The following is a 13,076-nucleotide window of genomic DNA, read 5'->3' as shown; positions in this document are numbered from 1 at the left end:
TCATCCTTCTAGATCTTTCTCTATAGATCCTCATTCCTAGAATGTAGGATGCCTCTTCTAAGTCTTTAATGGAGAAATTGCTCCCTAATCAAATCTTAACAGCCTTTAGAGAAGGTATGTCATTCCACATTAGTAGTATATCATCAACATATAGTACTATGAATGCCACATAGCTCCCACTAACCTTCTTGTAAACACACGGTTCATCTTCATTTTGAACAAAGCCATACTCTATGACTATTTCATCAAAACGGATATTCCATCTCCTAGAGGATTGCTTCAATCCATAAATGGATCGACACAATTTACATACCTTGCTAGCATTCCTTGGATCGACAAAACCCTCAGGTTGTGTCATGTACACATCCTCTTCAAGGCTTCCATTAAGGAAGGCTGTTTTGACATCCATTTTCCAGATTTCATAATCATGGAATGCTGCAATGGCAAGTAAAATCCTTATAGACTTGACCATAGCCACTGGTGAGAAAGTTTCATCATAGTCAATACCATGAATTTGTTTGAAACCTTTTGCAACCAGCCTAGCTTTATAGGTCTGAACATTTCCATCCATGCCCTTTTTCTTCTTAAAAACCCATTTACACCCTATGGGTTTTACCCCTTCAGGTGGATCAACCAAAGTCCATATTTGGTTATCGTACATGGGATCTATCTCGGATTTCATGGCTTCAAGCCATCTCTTAGAGTCTGGACTGTTCATAGCATCTTGGTATGTGAGAGGCTCATCTTCATCTATGAGCATCAAATCACCACACTGAGTCATGAGAAATCCATATCTCTTTGGCTCATGGCGAAACCTACCAGATCTACGAACAACCTGTGTTTGTTGAGCATTATCATTATTCTGCTCTTGTTCTACTTCAGGTTCAATCCTATTTTGCGGTTCTCGATCTTCATCGAGATCTATAGTTCTCCCACTGTTTCTTTTGGAAACAAAATCTCTTTCCATAAAGACAACATCTCGAGCAATAAACACTTTCTGCTCAGAAGGACTATAAAAATAATACGCCTTTGTTTCATTAGGGTATCCTACAAAAATGCACTCTTCGGATTTAGGTCCAAGCTTGTCAGATTCTTGACGTTTCACAAACGCCTTACATCCCCAAACTTTCATAAAGTTCATGCCTGACCGTTTCTCCTTCCATATCTCATATGGAGTCTTTTGAACCTTCTTAGTAGGAACACGGTTAAGTGTGAAAGCCGCTGTTTCTAGAGCGTAACCCCAGAAACTAATTGGAAGATCTTCATGACTCATCATCGATCGTACCATGTCCAACAAGGTGAGTTTTCTCCTCTCTGAAACTCCATTCCATTGAGGTGTTCCTGGCGGAGTGAGTTGTGATACAATACCACACTCTTTCAAATACTCTCTAAATTCGGTGCTTAAGTGTTCACCCCCACGATCGGATCGTAAGATCTTAATACTTGCATCTCCGCCAATTTGCTTCTCTACTTCAACCTTGTATTCTCTAAATTTTTCAAAAGAATCGGATTTGTTCTTCATAAGATATACATATCCATATCTACTGAAATCATCAGTAAATGTTATGAAGTAGTAGTAGCCTCCTCTAGCCATTACATGCATTGGGCCACATACATCACTATGTATTAGCTCCAGACGTTTAGTGGCCCTTTGACCCTTACCAGTGAAAGGGGCTTTAGTCATCTTACCAAGCAAACAAGATTTGCATTCTTGGTATGATTCAAAATCAAACTTATCCAAGTATCCATCCTTATGTAATTTGGATATGCGTTTCTCATTTATGTGGCCTAGACGACAATGCCAGAGGTATGTTTGATTTGAGTCATTCATTTTAAGTCATTTGTTTTCTATATTACAGACAGGGTTATCTAAATCAAGAACATATAAACCATTAAATAAACGCACAACACCATAGGTTAAATCATTCAAAGCAAAAGAGCAACTGTTGTTCTTTATTGTAAACAAAAAACCTTTCTTATCCAAACAAGAAACAGAAATAATGTTTCTGCGAATCGCAGGCACGTAAAAACTGTCTTCTAGTTCTAAAACAAGCCCAGAGGGCATAGATAAATAATAAGTCCCTACAGCTAAAGCAACAACTTTTGCTCAATTGCCTACTCTTAGGTCCACTTCTCCCTTAGCCAAAGTTCTACTTCTCTGCAGGCCCTGCACATTTATACAAATGTGAGAAGCACATCCAGTATCAAATACCCAAGATGTAGAAATAGATAAATTGACTTCTATAACATAAATACCTGATCCAGAAATATGAACTGCTTTCTTTTTCTTCAGATCCTCCAAGTAAATTGGACAGTTTCTCTTCCAGTGACCATCTTTCTTACAGTAGTGACATTCACCCTTGGCCACACCACCTTTAGGCTTTAAAGCCTGTTTGGGACCTGACTTTGGCTTGGGTGTAGAATCAGATCCAATCTTCTTCTTACCCTTCCATTTGCCCTTCCCTTTGGCCTTACCTTTATTTCCCACCATCAGTATGGGAGCAGGTTCAGCTGTCTTCATGTTGGTCTCATATGTTCTCAACATATGCAACAATTCAGTAGGTATTTTTTCAAATTCATTCATATTGTAGTTCACAACAAACTGAGTGAATTTATTGTTCAAAGAATTCATGATTAGGTCAATACCAGTTTCCGGACCAATCGGGAAACCCAAAGTTTCAAGGTACTCAATGTAACCAATCATCTTTAGAACATGTGGGCCAACTGGTTCACTCGCCCCTTGTTTGCAATTAAAAAGTGACTTACTCGTGTTGAACCTTTCTTGACGAGTTTGGCTTGCAAACATGCTTTGCAAGTGCTCATTGATAGTATATGCATCCATATGCACATGCTGTCTTTGAAGCTCAGCACTCATAGTTGCCAACATAAGACATGCAACATCATTTGCATCATTCTCATCCCTTGTGCGTGCTGCTCGTTCATCAGCAGTAGCACCCTCAGGAAGGGGGTCTGGAGGAGGAATATCAATGACATGAAGCTTGCGCTCCTGCCTGAGGACAATCCTCAAATTCCTCTGCCAGTCTAGGAAGTTGTTTTCTCCTGTCAGCTTGTCCTTCTCAAGGACTGAACGTACGGATAGTGTGTTTGTGTTGTTTGCCATTACTCAGTATCTACAATAATAAAAGCGCAAAATAAACATTAGATTGTCTGAGTTAAAATTTTATGTTCATATGATTATGATATATTCATAATATATCTCCCACTATTTTTTTTTATCAAATTAATAGCCCTAACTATTAATTCAGAAAGTATATCCCATAAATCTTTCTAGTGAGCCAAGATCTATATTTCGTCATGTTCTAAGTCAACCACTGGTATCCTTAAAACATGATTATTTAGGTAGACAACAGTTGTCAATTATATCATATATAATTCTTGGATAATTTGGTGAACAACAATTGATCTTATCTATCTAATAGATTTTTAACCAAACTCTATGCTTCTAAGTTCATAATAGTTGAATATAACCGTTTATATTCACCTTATTATGATGACTCAGTTAAGTTAGACCCAATGATACAACGTCCGAATATAACCATTTATATTCATCGCATTTCACCACGATAGATAGGAGTCCCCTGCCACTGACAACCCTTCCCCTTATCGATCTAGGATTTAATGAGTGTTCATTCATTGGAAAGCATCTGATTAAAACTTAATATTTTTACTTAGGGATTTTTAATTTAGAACGATCATTATCCCATCATAAAGAGATTCCCAATTTTTCCTTGAATAAAATACTTCAAATCAATACTCGTCAATGGTTTGATTTCCAGGTAGTGGAGGAGTCACATCGGTCTCGCTTAAAACCCATAGCCTTAGAAGTTCTATGAACTCGTTGTTGACAAAATCGCCCCATGTCAGAAATAAAGAAAATTTGCATTTTATTCCGTGTTTCATAAACACGAGAATCTCATGATCGTTTGTTAATTTTAAATCTTGAGTCGTTACAGATTTTATCTTGTTTAAAGGCATGGTATGGATGATGTATCTAATACATACATGCATCATTAATCTAATTAAAACATGCATTTTCTACTCTACACATACTATTTATACATCATATGAAAAGTGCGTAAAGTAAACGTGCAATAGTTATGGCCCAATCCTATGTGATCTTTTCAGGCTAATGAAAAGATCAAGGTCAATCTATGGTGTAAAAATAACTATTACATATGTCTTCTCTATTGCTTCCATTATCTCCTTGGCCTCCATAGGATGCCTCCTCTTTCCCTTGTCCTTCTTGGATGTTACTTTAAGAATTATACTAATGAACTTACAAAAGAACTCGAGTTACATTTGAGATAAAACAAATACAAATAGAAAATCACATGCAAGTCGTATTTATTACAAACCAAAAGAATAAAGCATTACAATTAAGGTCTTAAGGCCATAACTATGCACCATGCTCAAGTAACCATTAAAGAACATGATAGATCATATAAAGATGACATACTATTTATCACTTATCATGATCCAATCAAGAATAATAAATAAGTAAAGCATATGTCATAAGCACAAATTAAAAATGAAACCCTAAGCACCTGGATCGACCTCCGCGGTGAGGTCGCTGGGGGGGTTCGGGGGGGGCAACGAGCCCCCCGATGGCGGAAATTTTTACAAAATCAAGTATCAGAATACTAGCAAAACATGTATCTGAATACTATTCCAGAAGCATGTATCAGTATACACATGATCCATATCCCAGTTACCAAACACATGTATCAGTATACATATTTTAAGAGATCGCATACATTTGAGTTATGGAAGATCTTAAACATACTAGTATCATCATATAGATCATTAACAGATTCATCATATCATTCATATAACATAACTGTTATCATGGCAGACTCATATAATATAACTATTATCATGGCAGACTCATCACACATGCATACTTGTAAAAATACAGTAAACACCTAACCAAATCAGCCCCTTATACACGTAGCTCTGATGCCATTGTTTGGGTTCCGAAGGCATAAAACGCAGCGGATAAACGTAAATAAAACAAAATTTCGAAACCCAAAAACAGGATCCATGTATAATTATGGGCAGATTATGGAGATAACGAATCATACCTTTCAAGAGCTTAACTTTCACGAACTCAACGGAGATCCTAGCTATCACGCTTTGTGTCTACCTCTCGGAGAAACACCTCTATGGTATCCACACGAGCACCTTCAAGAACGTCTCACGAACTTGACTACAGAATGGATGTATTAGCCTCCTTCTTGACGATCTGAATTGCCTCTGCCTCTCTTTGCTGCTAGGGTTTACTCAAAAAATGTACTAACCTCTTTAACCTATCATTATGTATTTATAATGGCTGGTTTAAAAGGCCCATAACAGCAAAGCCCAACCCTAGTAGGTATTGGATTAAATAATAAAAATGAATTTCTATTATTTAATTAATAACTAAGTCATACTTAATTATTATGGGCAAAAACATTCCTTTTAATTCGAATTTATATTATCTCAATTAAGTCTTACTTAATTATAATAAAATTCAAATAATCATCAATTAATTTAAATCCATAATTTAAATTAACTATTCCATTAAGTGCTCTATTTGTGCGACCCTATAGGCTATTATTTAATTAGCAATAATTTTATTCTCTAATAAAATTATAAACAATGAGCGGTATCTAGTAATACATCATTGTTACCCAATTAAACAATAATTAAATCGTGATTAGATAAAACCTTTCGTGATTAATGTTTTTCGTGCAATATAATCCCTTTAACCATACATATTATAGATTAAACTCGAGGCATGTATTTAGTCATCCTCTTCAACATTTAATCCGGGTTTACTTGATCCACGAGTAGATTATCAAGACAAATCATTATTTGAGCATGGCCATGCTTTTATAATCTCACTCAATCAAGAGGCCAATAATATCTCTCCTAATTATAGGAGGGTTAAATCCTTTATCTATCATTCATATTTCTCATACGACTCATGATATACCCGATGTCCACTTTTATCATCACCCGATCAAAAGTAACTTTTAATGTAGTCAAAGTATATTAATCCTCGTATAGAAATATAATGATTTCAAGTCAAAGGATCGTTACACCATTATCACTGTGAGTCTTTCTTATGACTTTATTAAACATGAAGAATCTCACTGTGGGTCTGTCCAGTACCATGTACTCTCACATGTACCCATGTATTGACTTTAGTATCCCCATACTTATAACCAATGAGATGTGGTTATCTTGTCAAACAACATACTAGTCTATCTATGTATTATTATTGTCCTATATAATAATACTCGACTAGGGACCTTTAAGAATATGATATATCATATAATCTCAAGTTCAAGTCATGTACTTAAACTATACAATTTGTATCATGATTCTAAGGACATTTATTATGTGAACAAAATATCGCAGTAATTAAGGTCATAATAAATACATTTATTGAATGATCAACTGACATAAAGATTTAAAAGAATAATGTATTGCCTCTAGGGCACCTACACTAACATTAAGCTCCAAAGTAGGTACTTCCTCAATAGATGGTTTGAGCTTTCCTTCAGCATTCTTGAGATCAGAAGTACCAAGAGATTCAAATGGCATGTCTAGCTTTCGCCTCCAAGGATAAGCATTTAGATATTATAGTTGCTCATTTCCATCCTCATCATCACTGTCAAACTCCCCCACTAAGGCTTTCTCTAATGCGTCAGACATTAGCATATGATCAAGTTCTGAAGTTACCACAGAATCAATCAAATTCACCTTTAAGCACTCCTCGTCTTCTGTAGGGAATTTCATCGCTTTGAATAAATTGAATGTCATATCCTGATCCTGCACCCTCATAGTAAGTTCATCTTTCTGCACATCTGTCAAGGTACAGCCTGTAGCCAAGAAAGGTCTTCCCAAGATTATGGGGATCTTCTTATATTCCTCAAAATCCAAAATGACAATGTCTGCAGGGAAGAAGAGCTTATTCACCTTTACTAACACGTCCTCCACTATGCATCGTGGATATGTAATAGAACGATCAGCCAGTTGTAGAGACATGTAGGTGGGCTTTGGATCAGGCAAATTCAACTTTTTGAAGATAGACAACGGCATCAGATTGATGTTTGCTCCCAAATTGCACAGGCATTTATTAAAAGACAACTTGCCAATGGTGCAAGGAATGGTGAAGATACCTGGATCTTTAAGCTTTGGAGGTAATTTCTGTTGCAGCACAATACTGCAATCTTCCGTTAGAGCAACGATCTCAAGGTCATCCAGTTTCACCTTCCTTGAAAGAATACTCTTCATGAATTTCGCATAACTAGGCATTTGCTCCAAAGCCTCAGCGAAAGGTATGTTGATGTGAAGTTTCTTGAACACCTCCAGAAACTTACCGAACTGCTTATCCAGTTTTTATTGTTGCAATCTCTTAGGGAAAGGTGGTGGAGGATAGAACTGTTTATCCCCTGTATTATCCTCAGGAAGAGTGTGTTCAACAGTAGTCTTCCTTGGTTCCGCCGCTTTCTCCTTCTGCTTCTCTTCTTCATCACCAACTTCAGCTTCTCCGTCTTTTGCTTTTTCAGCATCAGCAACTTTTCCAGACCTTAAGGTAATAGCCTTGACTTGCTCTTTAGCTTCCTTCCTGCCTGGCACTTCAGTATCACTGGGAAGTGTGCCAGGTTGATGATTGAGCACTACATTGGCTATTTGACCGATTTGATTTTCCTGATAGAAACAGCCTGACTTTTGCACAACAGCTTGAGTTCCTCGAAATCAGCACTAGAAGGTGGAGCAGCACCTCCTTGTTGAGGATATGATTGCCTTTGAGCATACTGCTGTGGTTGCTAGAATCCAAGTGGATTAAACTGTTTACTTATGCCTTGCTGATATGGTTGCTGAATAGCATTCTGAGTATTGCTCCAGCTGAAATTGGGATGATTTCTGTTGTTAGGATGATAAGTAGCTGGCACAGACTGCTGCGGTCGCTAATAATTGTTCACAAACTGAACAAATTCATTAACAAGAGAACACTGATCCGTAGTATGAGAACCTGCACAAAGCTCACAGACCATAGCTATCTGATTGACTCCATAGGTGGCTAAAGAATCGACCTTCATAGACAGCGCTTGGAGCTGCGCTGCAATAGCTGTAGCTGCATCAACATCCAGAATACCTGCTACCTTCCCAGGCATCATCCTTTGAGTTGGGTTTTGATGCTCATTTGCAGCCATAGTTTCAATAAGATTATAAGCCTCAGTATAGCTTTTGTCCCACAAAGCGCCTCCAGCTGCTGCATCGAGCATGGGCCGAGATTGGGCCCCCAAACCATTATAAAAACAAGTTATCACCATCCAGTTAGGCATACCATGATGTGGACACTTTCTCAACATCTCCTTGTAGCGCTCCCAAGCTTTGCACATAGATTATGTTGGTTGTTGTGCAAACTGAATAAGAGCACTCCTCATAGCTGCACTCTTCGCCATCGGATAAAACTTTACCAAAAACTTTTGTGCAAGATCTTGCCAAGTAGTGATGGACCCAGCTGGTTCAGAATGTAACCAGTCCTTAGATTTATCCCTCAGAGAGAATGGGAAAAGCCTCAGCTTGATATCCTCACCAATCACACCATTATAGAATACTTTCTAGTTCGTTCCCACAGAGACTCGGACTAATTATGCTCAATTAACACTTACTCACCAATGTATGATTACTTCTCAATATTAAGACAATAACACATAGAATTGATTAACTAATTATTAACTAGAATTAACTACGAGAATTAAACACTTAACAAACACTTGAATTAACAATATTAAACACACATGAGATCATAACTTCATTACTACTTCCTTCAATAGTTATTGTTATTATCCTTAGCATGTAACGGTGATGATATTAATCGAACAACACTAAACTGATAAAAGCCAACTTTCGTTGTACTAATACCATTCTACCAAGCACCCACAATTAAGATAGAAGTTGAATAGTCATCAATTATGTTGAGACCCTATATGTCTACAGAATTTGACAACATAACGATTTAAGCACAAGTTGTTCCTTATGATTACACAGGGCAAGTAAAACGATTAGAGTTACCCACAAATCATGCATACACATATATGAACCTGTGCTAGCATGGCAAGTTCTAAATCTCAAGATCCACCGTCGGTTCACAAGAGATTAACACCCTATCTTATATGTTCGCGACACACATAAGACGAACAAGCACAACCAATACTAGATATCATACAATCATCACACACTAAGGTATTAAACAACTAACTAAAGAATTCCATAGCAAATCCATTACGACCCCATGATCATGATTAGCCCATGATTGAACTCATCATCACCATGGGTTCATATGAAAATATGATAATAACACACGAGAATAATTGATAACTACTTATATTAAATCAGAGTACGTCACAAGAGTAAATAGGTTCAAAGTAAAGAAAACTAGCATCCACTGTTACAACGAATAAAAGAATCACAAGAAACTATGCTTCCTCTTCTTTGCGATGTGCTAAAACGGTCTTCTTCCTTATCTCCTTGCTTCTCGATTAATACCACGATTCAACACACGTGAAACGTCTCTGAAAACTACTTATATAGAAGCCCCACAAAACCAAGCCATCTAAGAAGTCAGAAGTCCAGTAGAACAAGAACTCTAAAAATCAGATTTTTAATTCGCGTCCCTGAGTGGCCGCTCAGCAATCCTGAGCGGGCGCCCAGCTTCCTGAGCGGCCGCCCAGCCATGCTGAGCGGGTGCCCAACACCTTACTGGAAAATGCTCTGTTCTTCTTTCGTTCTCTGCTGCATTCTGCTCATATCTTCCCACTTGCAATGCCAAACACATACTAAGGCTTATTCTTGATGAAATCTCCCCACAAACACAAGGAACACCCTGAAATGCACAAACACTAGAAAAACGCATCAAATACACAAAATACTTGATTTCAAGACATCAATTCAAGCAATTATAAGACGTTCTAAGTGGTATAAAATGCCACTTATCACCAAGTTCGCCTCAATTTTTGGGAAAAGATCTTCTCCTATTAGTACCTTCTAGTCTCCAGTCTTAAGATCAATTTCAGCTAACCGTTCAGGGCCTATGATCGCAGTTGTAGGTGTCTCATTTCCATGATACTGGATAGTATGTTTCAGAAACATCTTGTAACATTCTCGTGCCATATCCTGGTCTCCTCGTATCTCTTGTGTTCCCCATGGTGTTGGAAATTTGAGAACTTGATGGTATGTCGATGGTACAACTTTCAAGTTGTGAATCCATGGCTTTCCCATGATTATGTTGTACATTGAATCAACATCTATTATGCAAAATTTCTCCAAGAGATTTACTCCTTGCGCATAGGTAGGCTACGTAATTTCTCCCAACATTTGTTTAGTTTCTCCACTGAATCCCACCAATGTAGTTGATTTTTTAATCATGTCACTCTCCGCCAAACCCATTTGCTTTAATGTGCTTAGCATCATAATGTTGGCGGCACTCCCGTTATCAACTAGAATTCTCTTGATCAGGCAATTCCCCACGGGGAGTGAGATGACAAGTCCATCTTGTTGTGGTTCTCGGATACTTCTCTTATCTGACTCATCGAACACTAATGATGGAAAAGTGTTACTATTAACTCCCACTTGAGAAACCCTTATGTCTGTCTCTCTGGCTGCCCTTTTATCTTGTGAATATGTGGATCCACACACTTCAGAACCACCTGCAATGAAGTTAATTACTTTGTGATGTGGCGTTGGTGGTGGTTGCCTCATTGGTGTTATATTGTCTCTCTAGGGTGACCCGTCTCTCCTGACATAAGCTGTCTTTTTTGACGCCATGAACTCTGTTAGGTATCCCTTCCTGGGTGAAAATTGTAATTCTTTTTATAAAGCCACACAGTCGTAAGCTTTATATCCCTAATCTCCATAATAGTCGCACCATATCTTGGAATCCGGATTTGCCTTAGGCTTGTTACTCTTTATTGGCCACTTGACTACACCTCCCAACTTTGAACTCTTTCATCATAGCTACAGGCGTTATCGTGAAGCCGTAGCTGTCATAAGTTGGTGGCAGGTTAGGGTCCTTCCTCCAGTCGCTGCGTTCCTCCATTTTCCATTTATTAGACTCCCGTGTCGAGTTAACATAGACTTCATCCCTGACAGGTCTCGTATACGGCTTGTATTCCCTATATCTTGGTATCGTAATCTTTCTTAATGGCTTATAGTACTTCTCGTCATCCTCTATTCTGTCTTCTTCATGTCTCACTTGTGCCATAGCTTTGGCTTGAACGGTATTCATCATTCTGTAAGGGTATTTTATAAGTTCTTCATACAATGGAGATTCCCGTTCTAACCCCCTTCTGAACTCTTCAATAGCCGTAGGGACATCATAGTTGGTGATGGTCACCTTTTCTCTGTTAAATTGTGTCAAATAATCACGCAATGGCTCTCTGTTTCGTTGCACAATTTTGTATAAGTCGCTGGCGGTTTTCTTGAACACTCGACTTCTAGAAAACTGGATGTTGAACGCGTATACTAAATCAGCAAATGTCTTGATGCTCCCATGTGGGAGGTTCACGAACCATACCAATGCCGGTCCCGACAGTTTGGAACCAAAACCTTTGCAAATACAAGCTTCTTTCAGATCACGCATAATCGGGACCGTAATTATTCATTGTTTGTATTGTGCAATATGTTCTAATGGGTCACTAGTTCCGTCATATGGTCGCATTTGTGGCACCGTGAAATATTTTGGTATCTCTACCAGAGCGATATTTTCATGAAAAGGTGAATCAACATAGTTTGTAGGAGTCACTTTTTCCAATGGTTTTGGAATGCCAGGAATCCTTTCAATTAAATCCCTTACTTCTTTCAGTTCTTTCTTGAATTCCTCCACAATTTGGTTTCGAGATCTCGTACTTCTGTGACGAGAACTTCTTTTGTCAGTATCTCCCTGTCGATTATCACGATCATCATATCGTTACTCATCATATTGTTTTTCCATGTCGTTATCGTTATTTGGCACATCCTCCATGTCTTCTATCTCAATAATATCATATGTCCCATTTGTTGGCCCTTCATGTTGATCGTATTCCTTTGCGTCATCCATGTCCAAACGTCTGACTACGCTCGGGATTGTCTTCTTCGTCGCAGTCTTAGTTCTTGATTTGGTTGTAGTTAGCTTTTTCTTCAATGTTTCATTTTCAGAACATATCTTCTCCTTTTCGTCCTGTAGTCGTTTCAACGCTGTTCCCATTTCTTTATTATTTTCATCCTCGGCCTCTTGATTTGTAACTCATTCCTCCAGGTTATCACCCGCCATCGTAATGTAACAATAATATTCTTAGCAAATTTCCCACATACATTGCCAATTATTTTTACCAAAAGTTTTGGGGTTAAATGCTAAGAATGTTATGTTGGCACTAAGTTTAATGTGATGTAACTAAAATGAAATTGACGTAATTGAACTAAAGAAAAGAGATTGGTGAAGCGAAAAACCTGAGAACGGTAAAAAACCGCGGGTGTGATTGCGTACCCAACCTAAATTAAATCCACTATAAGATCAATTAGATTATAATGGCGATGCTTGGATATTAGTGTTTGTTGAAGCATCACGACTAATAAATCCTATACATGTTCTAAGTTCATGAAGAAAAATCCAATGTTGCTGTGATATCTTTTCTGGTTTTATACTTCTTCTTCTTGATATTTTTTGCTCAAGTGTTTGTTGTATGTTTGATATAGTGATGTTGTGTTTTTCTTCCTCTTCTTCTTCTTCTTCTTCTTCTTCTTCTTCTTGCCTTTATCTTCTTATTTGTTCCCCTATTTCTCTAAATTCCCCTTTTTTTTCTCTCCATTTCAAATTATGGATGTCGATAATGTGGAGATGCATTCTTGCTATTTCTCCGATAAACTTGGAAAACATCGGACTAAGTCCTGATCTCAGATGCTTACCACTCTGATGATGTCGTTTAGGACGTCAATTCAACCTTCCTGTCTCGACCTGCCTTCTCGTCCATGACATGAACACGTTTAGTCATGTAGTGTGGAAATTCAAGTATAACAATAATATT

General features: G+C 37.9%; 1 protein-coding gene across 1 annotated transcript; it reads right to left on the bottom strand.

Moving 5' to 3' along the window:
• Window positions 1-10,371: 10,371 nt before the first annotated feature.
• LOC141700360 (uncharacterized) lies at window positions 10,372-10,776 on the bottom strand. The gene has a single exon (XM_074504146.1). The coding sequence runs from the start codon at window positions 10,774-10,776 to the stop codon at window positions 10,372-10,374; it is 405 nt and encodes a 134-aa protein (XP_074360247.1).
• Window positions 10,777-13,076: the final 2,300 nt, after the last annotated feature.

Source organism: Apium graveolens, unplaced genomic scaffold (assembly GCF_009905375.1).
Source record: "Apium graveolens cultivar Ventura unplaced genomic scaffold, ASM990537v1 ctg2229, whole genome shotgun sequence".
Taxonomy (NCBI): Eukaryota; Viridiplantae; Streptophyta; class Magnoliopsida; order Apiales; family Apiaceae; genus Apium; species Apium graveolens.
The sequence above is the reverse complement of the archived record's forward strand: the minus strand, read 5'-3'. Positions and strand labels throughout refer to the sequence as shown.

Bases quoted from the DNA above. Each gene is read 5' to 3' on its own strand.
- LOC141700360 (XM_074504146.1), bottom strand. From the start codon at position 10,776: ATGAGGCAACCACCACCAACGCCACATCACAAAGTAATTAACTTCATT.